The sequence below is a fragment of the Epinephelus lanceolatus genome, chromosome 6 (assembly GCF_041903045.1).
Source record: "Epinephelus lanceolatus isolate andai-2023 chromosome 6, ASM4190304v1, whole genome shotgun sequence".
Classification (NCBI taxonomy): Eukaryota; Metazoa; Chordata; class Actinopteri; order Perciformes; family Serranidae; genus Epinephelus; species Epinephelus lanceolatus.
The window spans coordinates 40,591,985-40,616,093 of NC_135739.1; the positions used below are offsets into that span (position 1 = coordinate 40,591,985).

Consider the following 24,109-nt stretch of genomic DNA (forward strand, 5'->3'; position numbering starts at 1 on the left):
AGTTACTGAGGAACTAATGAGGAACTAATGAGGAACGAATGAGTAGTTACTGAGGAACTAAGGTACACAAAATTAGAGTAGTTACTGAGGAATTAATGAGGAATGAATGAGGAACTAATGAGGAACGAATGAGTAGTTAGTGAGGAACTGATGAGGAACGAATGGGGAACTAATGAGGAACTGAGGAACTAATGAGGAACTAATGATCAAGCTTAGCTTCACTACTTAACTACTCATTCGTTCCTCATTAGTTCCTCATTAGTTCTTCAGTAACTACTCTAATTTTGTGTACCTTAGTTCCTCAGTAACTACTCATTAGTTCCTCATAATCCTCTAATTTTGTGTACCTTATTATAAAATGTTATCCCCAAACTTTTCCACATGCTTTCGTTGCCCAAACTTAACCACATGCTCTTGTTGTCTAAACCTAACCATGTGCTTTTTTTTGCCCAAACTTAACCACATGCTTTTGTTGCCCAAACTTACCACGTGGTTTTGTTGCCCAAACTTAACCACATGCTTTTGTTGCCTAAACCTAACCATGTGTTTTTGTTGCCCAAACTTAACCACATGCTTCTGTTGCCTTAACCAAAACATGTGATTTTGTTTCCCAGGCTTATCCACATGCTTTTGTTGCCCAAACCTAACCACATGCTTTTGTCTCCCAAACTTAACCACATGCTCTTGTTGTGTAAGCCTAACCATGTGCTTTTGTCTCCCAAACTTAACCACATGATTTTGTTGCCTAAACTTAACCATGCGCTTTTGTTGCCCAAACTTAACCACATGCGTTTGTTGCCCAAACTTAACCACATGCTTTTGTTGCCCAAACTTATCCACATGAGTTTGATGCCCAAACTTAACCACATGCTTTTGTTGCCCAAACTTACCACATGCTTTTGTTGCCCAAACTTAATTACGTGCTTCTGTTGCCTTAGCCTAACCATGTGCTTTTGTTGCCCTAACCTAACCACATGATTTTGTTGCCTATACCTACCCATGTGCTTTTGTTGCCCAAACCTAACCATGTGCTTTTGTTGCCCAAACTTAACCACATGCTTTTGTTGCCCAAACCTAACCATGTGCTTGTGTTGCCCAGACTTAACCACATCCTTTTGTTGTCTAAACCTTTGCATGTGCTGTTGTTGTCAGAACTAAGCCACATGCTTCTGTTGCCTAAACCTAACCCTAACCACATGCTTCTGTTGCCTTAACCTAACCTTGTGCTTTTGTTGCCCAAATTTATCCACATGCTTTTGTTGCCCAAACTGGTAAGATTTACAATAAGGTAGACAAAATCAGAGTAGTTACTGACAAACTAAGGTACGCAAAATTAGAGTAGTTACTGAGGAACTAATGAGGAACGAATGAGTAGTTACTGAGGAAGTAAGGTACACAAAATTAGAGTAGTTACTGAGGAACTAATGAGGAACGAATTGGGAACTAATGAGGAACTAATAATGAAGCTTAGCTTCACTACTTAACTACTCATTCGTTCCTCATTAGTTCCTCATTAGTTCTTCAGTAACTACTCTAACTTTGTGTACCTTAGTTCCTCAGTAACTACTCATTAGTTCCTCATAATCCTCTAATTTTGTGTACCTAACCTAACCATGTGCTTTTGTTTCCCAGGCTTATCCACATGCTTTTGTTGCACAAACTTAACCTCATGCTTTTGTCTCCCAAACTTAACCACATGCTCTTGTTGCGTAAGCCTAACCATGTGCTTTTGTTGCCCTAACCTAACCACATGATTTTGTTGCCTAAACTTAACCATGCGCCTTTGTTGCCCAAACTTAACCACATGCTTTTGTTGCCAAAACTTAAGTACATGCTTGTGTTGCCTATACCTAACCATGTGCTTTTGTTGCCAAAACTTAACTACATGCTTTGGTTGCCTAAACTTAACCATGTGCTTTTGTTGACATCCCAACATTTGTTGCAGTGTCCCAGAATATCAACAGCAGGATGATACCTTGTAGACATTCAAGTCCACTGACTGAGTAACTTTTGTTACAGAAACCTAAAAATAAGCTTTTTTTGCTCAAACTTTACCATATGCTTTTGTTACCTGAACCTGACCACATGATTTTGTTGCCTTAACCTATGAGCTTTAGTTGCCAAAACATAACAACAGCAGGATGATACTTTGTAGACATTCAAGTCCACTGACTGAGAAAAAGTGTTGCATTTTCATCATTTTTAGGTCAAAACTGCACACACTGACAACAAGAGTGCACTTAAGGGCAGAGGTCTGTGTTTGTGTTTGACTATGATTTGTTTATAGATGGCGCGACAGTAACCAACTCAAAAGCCAGCTGGAGAAGAGGGTGGATTAGGGAAGAAGGAGGGGGACTGTAGTTCATGTAGTTTAAAAGAGCATTTCCTTTGTTTACTATTGCTACAATAAATGCAGGACACAATAACTTCTACAATAAAAACACATTTAAGATTGGTCTTTTCAAAAAAGTAAGTGAACACTCTCTCCTTCCATACAACCTAGTGAAGACCTTCCCGTCAAAATGTTGCTGTTGTTTTATTGTTGGTCTTAATGCCAATTTAATAAAGACTTGTAATAAGCATTGTTTTCCTACTACTTACGTTAAATACATGATAGCAGCGTAACATATTCATTCAATTTACTTTATTTTGGAACTTGTGCAAGAATGAGAAGAGCGTTTTAGAACCATGTAATAACAATGGACCAGCTCAAAAGTTCTTAAAATGTAAACACAGCCTGTCAGGACATCCAAGTAAAAACATAAGTCCAAATAAATTTAACTAAACAATATGCATAAATAATACATAACCATAAATCATAGTTGCCAACAAAAATCAAGTCCAGGGGGCTCCATTTGTCAGTGACTGTGCCAGTGTTCACTCAGATCAAGGCTTAACAAGTGAATGGGATTTAAAAAAAAAAAGAAAACTTTACTTCTTCCAATGAATGTCTTTAATATGGACCCATTCAAAGGATATATGTTTAGTCACGGTCCAGGCTGAAATTCACCTGGCATTTTGGCTGAAGAGCTGCCTGATATTGGACGCAAGGCCACTATTGCTTCCAGCCACTCTGTATAACCCACTAATACTTGTGCAGCAGTCTTCATCCGTCATAGTATTTAAACTTTCCACCAACTGCTTACCTGGAACAATCAGACAGTGGAAGTGAGCATGGCATTCTCAAAGGCCCAAAATACCTAACACGGGTGCCACCTAGTGGCTCAACTTTATACATCCTACATAATAAAATGTGAGAATGCAATTACGATTAAATAATTCTTGGTTTCACCAGTGTAGTTTACTATGCGCTGAAACCCATGCCGTTTGCTTTATTTGCACTTTTAAGATGTAAAAATGATGATAAGGCAGCAGTTTTCTCACAATATGAGCCATTATTACATTATGAATTGTTATTACATTATGAACTGTTATTACATTATGAGAGACGCCAGTAAGGCTCATAATGTAATAGGTTATTACATTATTACATTATGTGCAAAGCCGTTATTACATTATGTGCTCATGATTTTATTACATTATGAGCTGATTATTACATTATGAACTTTTATTACATTTAAGTTATTACATTATGAGCCGTTATTACATTATGAGCCATTACAAGCGCACTCTCGTTGTCAGTGTGTGCAGTTTTGACCTAAAAATGATGATAATGCAACACTTTTTCTCACAATATGAGCCATTATTACATTATGAGCTGTTATTACATTATGAGCGGCGCCAGTAAGGCCCATAATGTAATAAGTTATTACATTATTACATTATGCACAAAGCTGTTATTACGTTATATGCTCATGATTTTATTACATTATGAGCCGATTATTACATTATGAACTTTTATTACATTTCTGTTATTACATTATGAAGCGTTATTACATTATGAGCCATTATTACATTATGAGTTGCTACAACATTCATAATGCGCAAGGCAAGAGATGCCGTCAAGTGTGATTGCTGTATGAGAGCAGTGTTTTGACCCATTTATGATGAATGGATGTGATACTGAGCTCCCTTTGTAATTCTACATTATTATCTTATTCTGTTTATTCATTCATTGGAAGAGCTGGGCAAGTGTTGTGTACTTACAGCAAACAGGTGACCAATACACACAGACAGGCCAATAGCCAAAGCAGATGAACCCTTGAGGTCACTGCGTTTGTTGTCACAAGTGGCAAACACAGTGAAGACCAACTGAAAGGTGATGAAGAGTTCTACAACCAATGCGTTTCCCACAGAAATGCTCATATTTACCTGTGATGGAAACACAACAGCAGCAAAGAAATACATCATCAGATTTCAATAACTCATACCTTGCATTAAAATGTGATCTGTATATAAATATAAGACATGGAGGACACATTGCTATTTCACTGTATTGCAGTCCATTTAATCTAAGCCGACCTTGCCTGAAGGCAGGCTGTGTGATTGGATGTCAGCAAGGTCAGTGGGTTCATAGGTCACCTAATTCCATTCTTAAAGTGATACATTTACTAGAAATTGTAAGGGTTAGGGTGGAGGCTGATGGTGTAATAGTAGCATTTCATTAGTTTAGTAACTATTTAAATTGTCAATGAGTCCATCTATTTATGTTATGTTATGTTATGTTATGTTATGTTATGTTATGTTATGTTAAATTGTGTTATCTCCCTGTATTTATTATGTTTCAGTTACTACATCTTAATTATTCATTTATTATTGAGGTGAAGTTATTAGACTTTTACCAGCATTTTTCTGGCCTAACACTAACCTGCTGACTTGTGAGTCTGATATCCTCCAGCTGCTCTGGTAAAGACATAACCTTCAGATAGTCTTTTTGTGCTAAACACTACTTTCAGGATTAGAAAATCAGAATTGATCCTGTGATCTCTGTTGATGTTAGATGAAAACTAGATTAACTGAGATTATTTTCTTGGAATTACCTTTGAGACAGCAAAGTATTGTAAGTCCTGTGGCAATAATTACTGTGAAACAAGCAGTGAACAATTAACTAATTAAAAAAAAAAAGGACAAACCGTGGTGATGCCCATGCTACCCCTAACAGAGGCTGGGGTGATGCCATACAAAATGGCAGCCCCCACTATGGCTCCGGTACACTGGGCCAGCAGGAAGAAGACAGCTTTAGCCAGACTGAGCTTTCTGGTCACCACCATGGCTGCTGTGACTGCAGGGTTGATATGAGCACCACTGATGTGGCTGAAGCACTGCACCATGGTGGCAATAGTCAGACCAAAGCAGAGTGAGATGAGTACCAGGTCAGGGGGATGGGGATCCTTCTCAGCAGCCCCCCAGTTGATGGTTGACCCAAGGCTGAGCAGGACAAATAGCAGCATGGCGAAGAACTCAGCACCCACACAGCGCCAGAACTCCTGAGTCCAGACGCCCTTGAAGGCAGTCATTATTTTGTCTTGAGGGCAGCAGGATGGAGACCAGAACTGAAAGTGTGGTGTGCAGCAAGTGAAGCAGCACCTCCTGGAAGGTATGAAAGGGAGGGCAAAGATCAATAAAGGGGGGAAAAAAAGGTATGAGGGAGGATTATAATCACTAAATTAAGAAAGAAATCACAGTTGTCTTCCACATCTAGTGTTGATAGAGTAACACTGTGTATGTATGTTTATATGTTATGTGTTAGATACAAAAGAGGCAGAACTATGCTGCAATGGCATTGTGCCACACCCTGAAGGTGTTTAAGCATGCAGAAGCAATGCTCTGGACCACTTTACAAAATATCCAGTCAGCTCTTACCAGGCGCAGAAAATATCAGTCATTAGTCTGTTTTAAAAAGAGCTTCAGCCATAAAGCAGTGATGCTGTCCTTCAGTAGGTGATTTAAGGGCCATCCCCCCCTGTTAGCAAAATGACCAAAATGTGTCCCCCTTGTGTCCAGACCTAGACGCTGTCCTGCCCAGACCCAGGTCTATAACTGACATTCCACCGGACGCAATAGCATTAGCGTCAGCTACTGGACTTCTACATGACTACATGACTACTTTTAATCCCTGCATACGCCCCCCTCAGGAAAACTGCTCCTACCATTACAAAGACTGTCAAGACTTGGCTGAATGGCGTCTCTCAGCAGCTGCAGGACTGCTTTGACAGGACTGACTGGGACGTTTTTTGAACACCCAGACTTGGAGATGTTCACAGACAGTGTTTTATGTTACATTAAGAACTGCATAGACACTGTCACAGTGGACAAGCGCATCCGGATCTACCCCAACCAGAAGCCCTGGATGACCCAGGAGGTCCAGGACAGCAACAACAGCAGGCAGGTGTGGCGGTGTGGCAAGGTGTCCAGCATCTCACCAACTACAGGACCAACCTCAGAGCTGCTGAAGGGGATGCTGCGCTGGCAGACGAGCTGAACCTCTTCTTTGCCTGCTTTGAGGTGGAGCAACCAGAGGCAGCCACACTACCCTTCACGGTCCACAGCAGCCCCTCAGCGTCAGCACCGCCTCCCCACAGGGCTGTGTGCTGAGCCCCTTGCTCTACACCCTCTACACCAAAGACTGCTCCCCCGCCCACCTCAACAACACCATTATCAAGTTCATGGACGACACCATTGTGGAGGGCTGATCTCTGGGGGGGATGAGTCCGCCTACAGGCAGTTGACAGTGTGGTGCAAGGAGAATAACCTGCTCCTTAACACCTCAAAAACCAAGGAGCTGGTAATAGACTTCAGGAAAAAGAAAACGGACATTCCACCACTACTCAGTAGCGGGAACTGTGTGGAGAGGGTGCTGACTTTCGCTTCCTGGGAGTCCACATTGAGGAGGACTTCACCTGGAGCAAGAACACCTCTGAGCTGCTGAAAAAGGCCCAGCAGAGACTATACTTCCTGAGGGTGCTCAGGGGGAACAACATCACCCAGAGACTGCTGGTGTCCTTTTATCAATGCTCTATTGAGAGCATCCTGACATACTGTATGTGTGTGTGGTACACCAGCTGCACAGTGACTCAGAGGAAAAAGCTCCAGAGGATCATGAACACAACTCAGAAGATCGTTGGCTGCCCTCTCCTCTCTCTGGAAGAACTGCACAGTTCCTGTTGTTTCAGAAAAGCCTGGAACATTATAAAGGACACTTCACACCCTGGTTATTCCCTGTTTAACTGTTGCCATCAGGCCAGACAGTATAGACAAACAGATTCAGAAACAGCTTCTACCCATTGCAGTAACTTCACTTAACAAAGCAAGAAGGCAATAAAAGGTGTTTAGTGCAAAAAGGGACTGTGCAAATGACAGAGGAGAGAATGTATGCTGTGAGTTGTTTTTATTTATTTATTTTTTAGCTGTCTTCTTTTTAATGCTGCTTATGGTTTTATATGATATAGTTTTATGAGTTGATGCCCTGACAAGGTGGCACAATTTCGTTGTACATGTGACAATGACAAATAAATGATATTCCACTTTATATTCTATTCTACTTTTGACAGAGCATTTATATTTTAAAGGAGTTATATGTAAGAAATCTAAAGCAAATAGTTGTAAAATCATCCTAATATGTCACAGAGACTAAGGACTAATGTTCATATAACATACTGATCTCACGGACAACAATAGTACAGCCAGAATATTCGCATTTAGAAAACATTTTTACAGTCCGCAAATCATGTTTATGTTTTGAATTTAAGTTTTGGCCTGTTGCGCCACCCACCACCGTCTACCAGTCACGCAGTCAGTAGAGTCTCAACATCAGTTACAGTTACGACTGAGCTACAGCAGCACAGCAAGCAGCTGTATCCTGCTGCCAGGATACAGCTCCTAAGCTGTATCCTGGCAGCAGCGTTAGCAGCAGAGAAGCCGGACTTGCTTGAACGGTTCGCTGGAAAACCGAAGATCAAGGACGCGGCGACGCGGCCCTGTTACGGCAGCCGCCCGTGGGCAAACAAATCAGTCTCCAGCGTGCCGCTGTCCAGCAACCTCGAATCTGTAGGGGAGGGGGGGGGCGGACATGAGTCGTGGCAGTATTTTGAATTTGAGTGCAGTAACCGTTTTGGCCACATTTTTACATACAGCGCCTTTAAATAAGGGGCAACCTCAGAGAATTGAAGCCAGTGCAGAAGTATATGTATGCACCACAAAAGCACAAGATTAACTTAAATGACAGGAGACTTAATGTAACAGCAGCATTACCCATTCTTAAGGGGTCCTGATTTCACATCTAGATTTAAAACCTTCATTGCCGTTATCATTTGCTACACTCTCATTTCCAGATCATTCATTAGAACTAATACATACAAAATGCATAGAGAGTGGGAGAGACAGAGGGTGAGAGGGTGCCCATAACTCATATTTTTCCCTGAGGTCGAGGAACCTTAAAGGGCCAGTGTGTAATATTTGGCATGGTTTATTGTCAAATCTGAATCTGAATCTGAATATTCTACCCATTAATATGTTTATATAAGTGTATAATCACTATAAAATAAAATTCGTTTGGTTTTCATAGCCTTATAATTATGCTTTTATATATATATATACATATATATATATATATATGTATATATATATCACAGCATATATGTATATAGCAAGGGCCTTGTTTAGAGAGGTCGCCATCTTGCGCCGCCATGTATGTACAGCAGCCTGAGCGGACAATCCAGCCAGCCAGAGAACGAGTTTCACATGTATAAATAAACCAACGAAGAAGACAGTGGAAGGAAGGAAGAAGGAGGAGGAAATAGCAGAGTGTTAGTAGTTCGTCGATAGAGAGTAGTGAAAAGATTTTTCTAGTTATAAAGTTTGCGAATAGACCACACTTACCACGCAACAGGAGAGAATGAACCCGAACCGTCATCTGCGAGGAAAAGAAGACGCAAAGAAGGGGCAAAGAAAATGGGACAAGCGGCGGCAGAGAATAAACATCGGTGATGTTTTTCAGCGATGGGGGGGGTTCATGAAGGACAAAGGGCTTTAATCCGACGCTGAAGTGGCATGTTTTGTGCTGGACAGGTAAACTACTAAAATAAATGCTACTATTTGTCAGCACGTAGTATAATAGCGTTACGTGTTGGACTCGACAAATAGAGAGTGAGGAGGAGAGTTCATAACGTTACATCATCTCCAGGTAGAGCAATTACTGTAAAACACTTGCGAAAATTTTAGTCTTATGTCAAAGGCATAACAGGCATAACATCCTCCCCTCCTCCTCTTCCTGCACCTCTTCCTCTCCCTCATCTTCCTCTTCTCCCTCTCCCTCTCCCTCGTCTTTCTCTTCTCCCTCTCCCTCTCCCTCCTCACCCTCCTCTCCCTGTCTCCTGTGGAAAATCACTCTGCAAACGCATATTATAATATGTAACGTTAACGGTTATCCTACCAACCTAACGATTATTTGCCACATTGTGCCATGACTTTATTTAGCATTACTGCGCTAATGTTTGCTTGTGTTACCAAAACAATTAGGAATAAAACACTCCTAACCTCTCACTGATGACCTATAACATATCGTAATATGGTTTAGATCTTCACCTCATTGCTCGTTGCTTCGGATATGTTACCGGCAGAGATGCTGCTCTCTGTCGCGGACGACGCCATTTTTCCAAAGTGTTTTGGTCCTCGGAGGACACCGTAACTTTGCAGACAGGAGGGGTGAGCACAGGCAAGCGAGCGAGCGCTGCAATCTAGAATCTAAACACTACATGTCACTGTTTTCAACCCATTTTACACACTGGCCCTTTAATCCAGGCCTGTACATAATCAAATAAACATTCAAACTCGGGACCATTCAAGCCCCATTAACCATTACGATAATTACTGATCATGATCTTTTCATTTAGATATTTGAATTATTTGAATTATTCCCACAGTTTGCCACATATTAATATCACATCAATTGTTAATCTTACAACAAAAGAAGGTTAAAGGTTTAAGCTTACAATAGACACACACCACGGTTCACGGATTTCATGTGTGTGATTCACATGATCCTGCCTGTCTCTTTCATGTTGAGCCTCAGACTGGATTTATTCTAGATTATAGCTGTTTCTTTGTCCCTTTGATTTAAGTGGGAACAGTGTTATACCATCACCATGTACCTGTCAGATGCTCTGGCCTCATGTGAAGTGTATCCAAAATGCAACTCTGTTGCCTAAGTTAAGTAATGAGTCAAGACATCCTACTGCTGTGATCCCCCACACAGAGCAGCTGAGCTGACCCACTGTCTCTGAGGTTTGTAATGTCTTGAATTGTCTGCTCAGTGTCACAGTGTGTGTGTTAGTGAGCTGTGGCAGCATGGTGGTTTAAAATGAGGAAAGATCAGTGCAAGATGTGCTGAGATCACCAAAATATTATAAAACAACTTGGGCCCCGTTTCCCAGAGCCTTCGTAGCGCTACGTGCATCGTAAGTTGTATCTTAAGGTCTTCCTTAAGTTTACGGGCTGTTTCCCAGAGTCTCCTTAGTGAAGATATATCTTCTGAAAGATATATCTTAAGAAGCGCGGTCTGAACCACTCGTAAGCTGTTCCTTAGTGATGCGCTCCGTTCATCCTGTCACAGTTTTAGCTTTATTAGGCCAAAATTATGCTTTTTAAATGGACAGTTGCAGTATAATTCACATCTAGACTCCTTGCGCAAATTCTATCATTAGTTTAAAATTAACTTCATGAAAAATAATAATGAATATTGAATATTATGAATATATAGGTTTATTTATTTATTTATTTACTCATTCATTCATTTATTTAATGGAGGTAATTAACTGAGGATATGTTTTTTCTGACGCGGCTGCAGGCTGTACCCTACCACTATATACTGAATATCTGACAGATACTTGACAAATTGATCAAATTGAAATCTAATGAGGCCGGCTGGAAACTAATCACGTGGGTGGCACCAGCTACATAGGCGATCAAGCACGTCGCCTCTGTTTGCTTCATTGTAGACAAGATTATGGCTGCATTGCAGCATATCATTGCGCTCAATCAACTGAACCAAAGGCGTCACCGTCCACGGCATCCCACCTCTCATACGTGGGGCTCTGCAGGCACCTCTCAAGCAGGGGGGTCGTGTGGAACGGGGGGAGAGCCAGAGCACGAGGAACTTCAGGGTAGCGAGGCCCCCCATGGCAGGGGATTGGGGGGTGGACGGACATCAATGCCCCCCATGATGCCTTAGTAGGCTGTGTGGCCTATGACTGAGAGGACTTTTTCCTCCTCCGGGGTGAGGGTGGGAGCAGCCCTGGGTCCACCACCGGTTTTGGCAGCCTCTCAGCGAACTGCCGCCCCTTGCCTTTTGGCCAAACTGGCGGAGTCTTGCCACTTCTTCCGGACCACGGACCACCAGGCAGCCATTTTTTGGGCAATGTTGGCCCACTCAGCAGCCTTGTTAGAATTGCCGTTGTGAAAGCATCTGAACAACACACTCCTGTTGCGCCCCACCTCATCCAGTATCACCTTCAGTTCTTCCTTTGTGAAGGTCGCTACCCTCTTGCGCCATTCTTTCTCAGCCATTCTGTCACAATGTCGCACATATGTGCAGCTACTCATGAGCTTATATAGGCTACATGAACCAATCCCAGTGTGCAATTCATTAAATTGGTAATCGCATGCACCTGCAATTAATTACAGCACACACACACACACACACACACACACACAATGAAACGTGGATATGCTGCTACTACAGGTGCCTGTAGTAATAACAGATTTGCAGTCTGTACATTGACAGAACAGATGTTGTAAAACTTATATGTAAGACACAAACTGGAATTGAACTGCAATGATGGAAAAAGAGAGACAGACACGTAAGCTGTTATAAATGTTGCAAGAACAAATGCATTATTGGCGAGCAGCAATCACATTTCTCTGCATCCTTAGTCTCCTTGTTTATAACGGGATGTGCATGTAAGTCATTTTTTAATGTGATATGCTTCAGACGTAACACACACAAAACACTCGTCTGAACGGAAATTTAGTTTTAAAATGCTGCTTTTAAAAATACCCGTGTAGCCTATGTGTGGACGAGGCTTCAAATAGATGAGCAGATGTTCTGTAAAAGGCATATCCTCATTATGATATAATATTTGGTGAAGGTAAAATTATTATGGCAATACTTTTTTTATATTACGTCATTTATTTACCTTATATGAGATCAATCAATGCATGCAGCACTGATTAATACACTTTCAGCACCATGGTGAAGGACAGCTCCAATTTCCAATGTATCTTAGCAGCTCTCCTTACGAGCACCCGCTAGGGGACAGTTTGGGAAACACTCATAGGAAAAGAAGTTCCTTAGCTAAGGTATATCTCAGAGACCTTCGTAGAGCGCTAAGGTACATCGCAACTGGGAAAGGGGGCCTTGACTGGTACGCTGGTTCACACCCAGCCAACACAACACGATACCGTATGCCATTCAGTCTGGAGGACTTAGAGGGATTCATTGATCACTGCTAGTACCAGTGCGCAATCTGCCTGAAACTTCACAAACTCATTAAGAGTCTAGGCCTGGACATGTGACATGAGTTTTGTCGATGGGTGTGGCTAAATGGTATGACCACGCCCCTTAATGAGCAGCCCCCGCCGCATGTTTCACCGACATGCACGAAAATCAGTACATACCTGTATCATGCCCAGATGCACAAAAAAGTCTCTAAGACCCATTGCCTAAACCCAACAGGAACTCGGCCATTTTGAATTTCGTGGTCATTTTTGGCGTTTCACACATGTTGTGATTTAACAAACTTGTCCTACAGATTTAATCAGATTGGCTCCAAACTTGGTTTATGTGAGCCTGACTATGTTGTGACCAAATGTTATAACAGGATCTGCCCAATGTTGAATGGCACGCCCGCTGCGGAGCGTTGAATTTTGAGGTCTTGCCATGAAAAACAAAATTGCTATAACTTTGGTGTAAATGGTCCCATCTCCACCAAACTTCACATGATTCATATTTCTTACCCTGAAAACATTTATGGGACCATATTTCCTGATGCTCAGCGCGCCACCTAATGGCGACAGGAAGTAGGTCTTTTCAAACACTTATCTTTTGATTTACCTAAAATTAAAATGCTGTGGTCAATATTTGATGTAGAAAAACATGACGTATCATTAGTGTATTCTCCAGCTCCCTCTAGTGGAAAGAGGAAGTGGTACAAAATATGAAAAAGGCCATTCCAGTGCCCCCATTTTATGAAGGATATGCCATCTCACTCCTGTGTGCTGTGTCTGACTGTGACAGGAGTAAACGGCCGTGTCAGCCAGCGTCCTGCCAGCACCCCTGAGTTGCATAAAGGTGTGAGGGCCCGTTCACCGCTGCTTGCAGCTTTAATTATTATAATTATTATTATTGATGTGATCCCTCAGAGTTTAGGATTACGATGGCGCTGCTCAGCTGGCGACTTGCTTTCCTAGTAATCTGTCTAGTAATCTGGCGTGTTTCGTGTGTTTTAGTGTGTTTTTATTTTTTGTCTGTTTGTGTACCCCTCAACTGGATTCTAAGCAGCATGTGGATGTTTTTGCGTAAGCAAATTTTATTGTTTATTGGACTGATCGGACTGTGTTTGTTGCAAACACCTGGCATGTGGGACGCTGTCAGCATGGCACACCGGCGTAATGTGGAAAAGCCAGTGACTTACACTCAGAATACACTCATGTCTCTCCTGACCGCAACGGCCCTGGCAGGCCGAGTGACACCCAGCCCCGGACTACTTGACAACATACCGGATGATCTGAAACGACTGGCAGGATAAATCGAGAGGTGGACCGGGTCGACAGCTCCCAGCTGCGGCAACCCCTGTAGACCTACAGCCCGGAGGAGGAAGCGAGGCAGATAGGGAGGCATCAGGAGGAGACTCCGATCACGGGGTTCCAGACCGGCACTACCTGCTATAATCCTGGCTAACATGCGTTCTATTCAGAACAAAATGGATGAGATAAGGGCATATACAAGGTATGCTTTTGAATTCCGAAAGGCTGCACTCCTCTGCTTCACTGAAACTTGGCTGCAGGCGGATGCCCCAGACTCACTTTTTGACATTGACGGCTTCTCACTCATAAGAGCAGACGGGAACGAAAGTTTGTGTATATGTAAATGAGAGGTGGTGCCGTCAATTTTCTGTCAAGCTGTCAAGTTGTAACAGTGACTTTGAACTGCTGGCCATTGGATAGAGACCATTGTACCTCCCTAGGGAATTTGGCTGTTTGTTGTTTATGTTCCACCCAACAGTAAAGCGCATCGCGCCTCAATAGCAGACAGTATGTGTAACCTGCAACAACAATTCCCTGACGGCCCCACAATAGTTCTGGGCAATCTTAATACCTGCAACCTGGAGAAGACCTTACCAGGTTTTCAACAGGTTGTAAAATGTGGAACGAGCAAGAATGATATACTGGACAAATGTTACATAAACATCAGTAATGCCTACCAATCCAGAAGCAAACCACCTATCTCAAACTCTGACCACAATGTGTTGTATCTCATCCCCACCTACCGGACCAAACTAAAAAGCAGTAAACCTCTGGATAAGGTGGTAAGGCACTGGACACAGGACAGCAAAGAGGCACTGGGAGCCTGTTTTGACTGCACTGACTGGGAGGAGCTGAGGGAGAGCACATTGGACTCAGCATGCTCAGTCACAACTGACTACATCAACTTCTGTGTTGAGTCTATCATCCCAACAAAAACAGTCAAAGTGTACCCCAACAACAAATCTTACATAACCAAAGACATTAAACAAGAAATGAATCAGAGGAAAATAGACTTCAAAAATAAGGACAAATTGGACCTGCTAAAGAGGGGCAAGGAGGTGAGACACAAAATCAGGAGGGCAAAGGTCACTCACAGGAGACATCTAGAGGAGTATTTTAAGGCAGACAACCCCAGGGAAATGTGGGAAACTACGAAAACCATGGCAGGTATGCCCATCAAACAACACAAGCTAATGGCAACAACCAATGAGGCGGCCTCTGCTATAGAGCTGAACACTTTTTTCACCAGGTTTGAGACCTCTGGGACTGTAGAGAGTTGCAGTGATGTGCTGAAATCAGTGTTCACACAGCGTGATGACAGAGTGGAAATCACAGTAGGACAGGTAGCCGATGCATTTAAAAACCTCCCATATAATCCCACTCCCTAAGAAAACATGTCCCAAAGAGTATAACGACTATCGACCTGTGGCTCTTACCTCTGTACTATTGAAATCACTGGAAAAAATCATCTCCCATCTGCTTTCTCAGTCAATTCAGGATAAATTAGACCCCTACCAGTTTGCTTACAAGCGCTAGCGCAGTACTGAAGATGCAGTAGCAGGGTGACCATATTTTGATTTCCAAAAAAGAGGACACTCTGCCGGCCACGACATAGCCTACTTAAATGATACTTGCAGTTTACTCAAAGATGCCTTATAATTTTAATATATTTAAAATGTATATGTATGGATAGAAAATTCAGTTATATTACAAAATAATATCTCTCAAAGACAGAAATTCAGATAGGCCCCCTATAGATAGGGGACACATTCACACACTAGAGTGTGGCGATCCGAGCCCGATGGTACCCGACAGGTCGGGCCGGGTTTGGTCAAAAATGTAGCTAATTGTATTTGGGCTCGGGTCGGATTCGGTCAGCTTTCAGTAAAAATACAGTGTAAAAATAAATAACAATAAAATTGTCTGTCCTGTTTATTGCTTGGGCACTGTTATTTACGTGACACCTGAACATCACACACACAGACACACATTGGCTGTTTGTTTCTACCTCTCCCCTCTCTGGAAGTCTCGGACCTCCAGCCGCCCGCCTCCGCCTTGATTAAACACTGAAAATAAAATAAAAGAGGGAGACAGTTTTTCCTATTTTATCTTATTTTGTTTTATTTCTCCCTCTCCTCTGGCTAGAAGCGTCGGACCTCCCGCCTCCCGCTCCCGTCTCAAACATGGAGGTCTCCCTCTCCGCAGCTGAGCACCCACGGCGCACGCCCGGCCTGTTAAATAGCCTGTGACCACTGTGTGACACAAACTCAGTGCTTTGGTCATTAAATAATGCCGGGCTCGGTTCGGGTTCAGACAGAAATATGCTGCCCGTCCCGCACTCTAACACACACAAACACACGGAAAACCGGACATTATCATCATCAGTTTATAAAAAACCCCCGGACGCCCCGGACGGGACGTGAAAAGTGGACATGTCCGGGCAAAAGAGGATGTTTGGTCAGCCTATGCAGTAGCCACCCTCACGCATCTGGTCTCAAAGCATCTGGATACAACAAAAAGCAGACCCTATGCCAGAGTACTGTTTATTGACTTCTCCTCAGCATTTAACACAATCAAACCGGACTTACTGCTTACCAAAATGCACCAGTTAGAGATAAATCCATGTCTCATTCATTGGTACAACCCTTCCTCACTAACAGACAACAGTTGGTCAAAATCAACAACACATTCTCCCCCCCACTCACAACCAGTACTGGCACTCTGCAAGGCTGTGCCAGCTCACCACTGTTATTCATCATCTACACCAATGACTGCATCATCAGCATGACCAATCAATATCTGATCAAATTCTCGGATGACACAGCACTGGTGGCATTGATGACGGAGGGAGACAAACCAGACCCCTATTTTGATAGTGTGAACACAGTGGTCCAATGGTGTAGCCAGAATGCCCTCATCTTAAACTCCACCAAAACAGAGGAGGTCATTTTTGGATCCACACAGTTCACACCAGCCCTGGTCATCATTCATAACAAATCCATAAAGCAGTCCTCATACTTTAGATATTTGGGAGTGTATGTGGACAGCGCTCTCTCCTGGTCACATCATGTGGATCACGTATGCAGCAAGGTACAGCAGAGAATCTACTTTCTGAGAAGACTTAGATCTTTTGGAGTCAGCAGGGAGATTCTCCACCTCTTCTTCTGCTCCACAATCCACAGCATCCTGCTATGTTTTGTACATTTATACCTACTCAAGCTCTGTATGTCACCCTATTCTCTCTTTCTGTCCTTGTGTTTGTGTATATACACCCTTTTTGTTTGTTTGTTTTTTGTTTTTGTTTAATTTGTGTTTACTTGTTTTGTACCTGAAAAGTCACCGCTGTGTGAATTTTGCACCAATTAAAAAAAAAGAAAAGAAAAAAAAACGCTATTGACGCAGAAAGTAGTGATGTTACCACCATGCTACTGAGAAATGCAGAAAAAAATTGTAATATTGCTACTTGTAGTGACGCTACTGCCCAACACTGCTGAGATATGTTACTGGTTACATTGAAGATTCAGGATTTGCTCACAAAATATAACAATTAAAATATGATGTATTCATTAAACTATCCAGCTTTATATAAGAAATGAACAGTCCACCATGAGCAAAGTTGAGTAAATGTACTTTGTGCTGATAATGCCTCTTTTCACTCTTCACTTTAAGTAAAAATTTGAATGCAGCAGCCTAAATAAAAAAATAGAGCAAAGATAACATACCTTACATTTTACTTAAGAGACTACTCTCTAATCTAATACAAGTTCAGGCAGTTCTCACAAATCTTTTTTGTGTGTTTTCTTACTTAAAGCAATGCAACCAAATCATACATATCCCACGTATATAATAATAATAATTTTAAAAAAAATTCGTAGCATATCATACAAACCGTTGCATAGAATACATTGACAAGTTACATCATTCTAATTTCAACAGCATCAGAACTAATTAAAAAATAGACTTGGTCTCAGAAATTATTTTCACACCTGAAAATCAGTGTTTTGCCTGTAAAATCGCCACACTTCTTCACACAACTATGAAATTTCAGGAGCAAGATCAGGAAAGAGGTGGCCATCTGATAAAAATGTATTATGACTCATACGTCATTTCTTCTTGGTGAAAGTGGTGCTCTTACAACTATCCCATTGTTACAACTATCCCTGGTCTCCCCTTGTAGCTGCAGGTGGTCAGGTAACCTGCATCATTCCTTTATGGCATCAGTAAAGGCAGGGTCATATCCAAAAAGTCAGATAAGAGCATCACCTTAAAGTCAACAAAAGTATAAAATAATCATGTGAGGTATGATATAACCCACCAAAGTTTTTCCTTTTGTTAAGTTAAATCACAGATAAATTCAAACAGCAATGTTTTATCATGGCTGTCGCTTCAACCTGTTGCAGCCCATGGTCAAACTTTCTAAATATATATCCACCTGAAGACGGGTCCATGTCATTGGTCCGACAGCCCATTGGTTCGACATCCCATTAGTCCGACTGTCCGCGGTGCTGAACGGCTCGCGGCGGCCGTATGGTGCGCCGCGACCAGCTCTGGGTCAGCTGGGAAAGGCTTGAGGCGGAGCAGGCTCACGGTTTATGTGTTTGTCACTTTCTTTTTCATTTTTACCCACACGATGATCTTTTCCTGACCCTAACCAAGTGGTTTTTGTGCCTAAACCTAACCAGACCTTAACCACAGGGCATCATGATGATTTCGGAACGGACTTCGGAATAATGGGTTTAATATGGTCTGAACAATGGGATGTCGAACCAATGGGCTGTCGGACCAATGGGCAGTTCCCCCTGAGGACTACATATAAATAAATAGCAAATAAATACCATCAACATAAGAATAGACCTGAGACAGCAAAAAACGAAACAAAAGTCTAAGTCTGTTTCTTCTTTAGATTGTAAATAACAAGACAAAATAACCAAACTATACTTTATATGTATCACAACTTCCAGTTTTCAAACCGCACAGTAATCTATGTTTGTTTTTCTCATCACGTCTATTTTTAATTGTTCTGATGGATTGTTATTATGGTGCAAATAGTCACTCACAGTTCTAAACTGAGGCATCAATGCAAATTATTGTCCAGAAAAAAAAAAAAATCAAACAAACAAACAAAAACAAAACAATGAAAGAATGTGAGCCACCATACCACTACCATTCGTAGTCACAATATACAAACTACCCGTCACAACAATCAAATCCAAAAATCCCTAAAGCCAAGCCATTAAAACTAAGTTTGTAAACATGCAAAAAAAACCACATCATATTCATATATTTGTCGGTGAAGATTCTCAGTCATTTAGAACTGAAGAAGCTTCTTGGATGAGAGGCGAAACGTCTTCAAGAAACGCAAGCAAGTCCAGTTGCCTACGATATAGCACTTACCATATTAATATAATATTAAGATATTATAAGATTACGTCTCAATTTTATGACAGAAAGTGTTTCTTAGCAGGGCAATTTGCCCAATATCATATAGGCTCATAATATCACTTAGCTCAGTCACAATACCAACCCGACCCACAACTTTCCGTAGCTCCCCAGCTCCTGTGCATCTTTAAGCGTGTACTCACCTTATGCGTTCCAGAGCCCTGCCACTCTCCGTCATGACTCCACCAGCCTCTGTGGATGTTTCTGTCTTTTATAGCGATGGCCGGCCATGGGTTGGGGGCGGGAGGGAGACCTGCTTTATCCCGGTCTATCCGAAATTGGATCTGATGAGAGGAAAAGAACCATCCGAAAAATAAAATGACTGTGGGATAACTCAGTTCATACTCGAAGGGAATACTTTTAAACAACAGTTACTGGTCAGATCAATGCAATGAGAAATGTCACAGCTTAGCTGTGGGCATTAGTTATTATTGCCGAGCTTAAACCAGTGAATGAAAAAAAAGGCTTGGAGTCCAGTTCTGTGGTAGTTCTGTAATGAACCAAAATGAAATTGAAATTTGCTGGAGCCTATCCCAGCTGACATCGGGCGAGAGGCAGGGTACACCCTGGACAGACATGTGTCGCAGGGCTGACACATAGAGACAAACAACCATTCACGCTCACATTCCCCAATCTGCATGTCTTTGGACTGTGGGAGGAAGCCGGAGTGCCCGGAGAGAACCCACGCTGACACGGGGAGAACATGCAAACTCCGCACAGAAGGGCTCCCACACCCGGGATCGAACCGGTAACCCTCTTGCTGTGAGGCGACAGTGCTAACCACCATACCACCATGCCGTCCCAGGTTACCAATTAAATCTTTAATATCATTCATTCATTTATTTATTAATTAAACAATTAATAAATAAATTAACTAAATACATTGGAAAATATGTAATTGGATTAAAAAAAGGATCACAATTTAACAGAAAATGTATCCTATAAGTCCAACCCAAAATGTTATTCAAAAACACTGACAGCTGTATAATGACAAATGGTGTTCAGTTCTCTGAAGGTTTGTGCTGGCTGAAGAATGTTCCAGTCAGAGGGAGCAGCTCACACAAAAGCTCTTTTAAAATTGGCTGAATAAAAATATAAACTGGACTCTGTGTAACAAAAAAAAAAAAAAAAAAAAAAAAAAAAAAAATTACAGTCGGAGCTGCCTGAGGCCCCTCTCATCCCTTAACGGCGCAAAATGGTTTAGTCTGCCCCAGCACTAAATGCAGCTAGAGCCAGGTGAATGACTGCTAATGCTACTGGAGTGCCAACAGACACGTCTTTCTCCAGCAAAGGGAAATCAGAATTCAGAAAGTAAACTGTTACAGTAAACTGATACACTGTTGAAACACAAGGCTGCCAATGTTTATACTTCTTCATGCAAGCTGACAGAGCAGCCCTCCCCCATCACATAACACACACACACACACACACACACACTCTTATGTAAGTATTACACAATATCAGTTTACAGACATGCAGTGCTGGCAGAAATATGGGAGCGAGTTGATGAGCACAAAAACGTAATTTAGGAAAATAAATAAATAAATACAAAATCTTGGGACAATGGTACCCCTGTCCAAAACAAAGGCTTATGTAACCTGTCTAGTGACACACTAAGTTGTTCTCTATTTTTATCATATATCAGAGAACAGTAGCATAGTACTTTTCTTTTCTGTGGTGTGATTTCACAAGATTGAATGTGTTTCATTTTGATAAGGCAACAAAAAATGTGAAATCCTGTAAAATGTGCTTTTTTAAATGTGTGTAATAATGTGTTAAAACATAGTTAAGTAAACATTAAGTTATTACGCTCATTAATTAGATTTGTAATCTGAAAATAATGGAAAAAGTCTGCATAGAAGCAGTGTTAATGCCAAATATCTTAATCATTAACTTTATCTTATTGATTAACTATAGAATAAAGCATGAAATGTAGATCTGACAACTCCTCTTGGATGGTTGGATGCAGGTTCCTTGTGATCAGTAAAGAGTTTACCATTTTTAATAGACTTAGTTTTTTTGGCATGTTTAATTTGTTATTATAACTACTTAATTACACTTCCTTACACAATGGACTTAATGCTGTTTATGAGCCCTCTTCACATTAACAAGAATACAATTCTAGTTATATAGCATGAGCCAAGGATGATACTAATAATAGGCAGTCCTGGGCACCGAGAGAGGATAAAACATTCCTGTATTTTCCCTTCCCACTCCTCAGATGGTTATCTGTATTTTGGGATAACCAGCCCTCAAGCTGATTCAAGAGCAGCTAGTTGGACTGCCTGTTGTGTTGCTTGTAACTTGTGATATTTCTGCAGTTTGTATTTGCAGCAAAGATGATGTGAGAAGCCATCAGTGCTGATAAGATACAGGTCATTTAAACCAGGACAGGCCCAAAGCAGTCTGGCCTGACTGTGACCATGAGTAGTGGCAACATGCTGTATGTGGTGGAGGGGCATTGTAATGATTCGTGTAGAGACTCCTGCAAGTTGTAAAATGCCTAGAACAAGTGGAGAGGACTCAGAGGGGTGATTTCACCAACCGGAAGCTGTAAAGAGGGCGTAAAGAAACAAGCCACTCAGTTGAGTCTACTGGTCTAACCTTGGTTCACTGCAAGACGTTTTGACAGTGACACTGGACAGGTTGAAATAAAATTTGCTCTGCATGTTATGGTGTCCAGAGGATGATACATAATGCTTTTTGATGAGAAGTAATACAAAACTTTCCTATTAAGATTGGATTATTTATTTTGTAAATGAAGTGTTTATTGTTTCTTTGACTCATGGTTTGTAATGAGCACCTCGTTTGCATTTCAAATTTATTCACAACAAGAGTGCCTTGTTTAATGTAAGCAGCGGTGAATAGTATCTTCTGACAGCAGTAAACACAAATAGTTTTGGATCCAAAGTTCAGTCTTTATTTGTCATATGAACAACAATTCCAGTGAAGTAGTATTTGTTCTCAGATTTCCACCAAAACTGCTATTACAGAACCTATAAAAAGAGAATCACAGAAGAAAAATGAGAATCTAAGACAGTGTTTTTATGAAATAGTACAGAAATACAAAATGAGTACTTTGGTAGACTGGTGTACATATATATGTATGTATATATATATATATATATATATATATATATATATATGGAGAGATGTAACCAGGTAGTGACAATAAAAAGAGGGAGATAGTCAAACTGCTACATTTGTTTTATGTTAAGAGGCAACATGTTTTTGAGGGACGCATTACATTAATCTACTGCACAGTTCTGGACTGTGACAGCAGAGACCAGGGTTTACATCCTGAGTCCCGTCTGTAATTATGTTAAGGCTCTGTGTTCGGTGCCGTATCATAGTTGTACCTAGGACTGCACTCTGCTGGACAGAGACCTCAGATGTTGTACCTGGAATCTGCTGGAGCCACTCTCTCAGTTTATGGGTCACAGTCCCAAGTGCTCAGATTAGCACTGGCACCGCTGTTGCCTTTACTCCCCACATCTTTTCTAGCTCCTCTTTAGGCCCTTGGTCTTTTGCCAGCTGTTTGTCGATCAACACAATGTCTGGTTGGTTAGCCTTTACCAGTTTGTCAGTCTGGATCTGGAAGTCCCAAAGGCTCTTAGCTGGGTCATTCTCAACCACCTTAGGAGGTGTCTTCCATTCTGACCTTGGGCCTTCCAGCCCGTTCTCAGTGCAGATGTTCCTGTACATTATGCCAGCCACTTAGTTATGGCGTTTCATATATGCTGTATGCTGTTCCATGTATGCTTGATCCCCGTCTCCAGTGTACTAGCAGAGAACCTGTAGAACCGAATCAGCGAAAAAACACACCGGGCTACACAGCCTCTGTACCTGAGCAGCTGAAGCTGCGGCTCGCACCCTCGACACACAGACACACAGACGGTGCTTCTGCATGCCAGCCAAATGTGTGCACAACTGTGAGAAATAAATATGTGAGGTGTATGCTGCTTTTCTATCTTTCTTTTCCTTTTCTGTCTTTATTTCTGTCAGTGACATATACTCCTAACACAGGACGGGTAGTTTTAATTGACTGAGTTGATCATTAAGCCATAGTGATGCGTGGGGTTAGGGTTAGGGTTAGGCTAACCCGAATCAGCGTGTACGCATCAACCATCCAGCCGTTACAACATGATTGAGGTAGCAAAGCAGTTTTGTGTTGCTATGTGTGGTGTTTATTCAGTTTTGGGAAATCACAATGTCTAGAAAGCATCAGTGGCTGCAGCTGACAGGGACAGCTAACACTAGCAGCAAAGCTAACATCAGGTCGTCATCTGTTAAAAGCCTCCGGTTGTCGGATACGACATGAAACTACTCCAGTTAGCTCAGTCATGTAACTAAGACATCCGCTGGAAAAAATATTTTTTTCACGGACCGTTTATTGAGTTATTGAGTTATTACAGACACCGCTAACGGCTAACAGCTAACGGTTAGCCCAGCTAATCTACAATAATGTTATTAATTACAAAACGTGCACACAGAAATAGTAATGTTTGTTCAATCATTGTGTTTATAGACTTTACAAACATCAGATTAGTCTAAACGGTGATATAGTGACGTGAAAAATGTGAGATATATTAAGGTGACCATATTTTGATTTCCAAAAAACAGGACACTCAGCCTGGCCACAACATAGCCTACTTAAATGATGCTCGCAGTTTACTCAAAGATGCCTTATTATTTTAATGTATTTAAAGTTTATATGTATGGATAGAAAATAAGAAATAAGAAAAATAAGAAATTCAGATAGTAAATTGTATTCGGGCTCGGGTCGGATTCGGTCAGCTTTCAGTGAAAATGTAGTGTAAAAATAAATAAAATCCTATTGTCTGTCCTGTTTATTGCTTGGGGACTGTTATTTACGTGACAACACCTGAACAGAACACACACATTGTCTGTTTGTTTCTACCTCTCCCCTCTCTGGAAGCCTCGGACCTTCCGCCGCCCGCCTCTGCCT

General features: G+C 41.6%; 1 protein-coding gene across 1 annotated transcript in view; it reads right to left on the reverse strand.

The window, feature by feature from the left end:
* LOC117254276 (aquaporin-4-like) overlaps window positions 1–19,392 on the reverse strand; it is a 34,152-nt gene extending 14,760 nt beyond the window's left edge. The window contains exons 1-3 of the mRNA XM_033622432.2: window positions 19,284–19,392; window positions 5,034–5,490; window positions 4,108–4,272 (exon numbers count right to left, since the gene is read on the reverse strand). Of these exons, the coding sequence (XP_033478323.2) occupies window positions 4,108–4,272; window positions 5,034–5,490; window positions 19,284–19,318 (657 nt within the window). The 5' untranslated portion in view covers window positions 19,319–19,392. The remainder of the gene's footprint in view (window positions 1–4,107; window positions 4,273–5,033; window positions 5,491–19,283) is intronic.
* Between the last annotated feature and the right edge of the window lie 4,717 nt (window positions 19,393–24,109).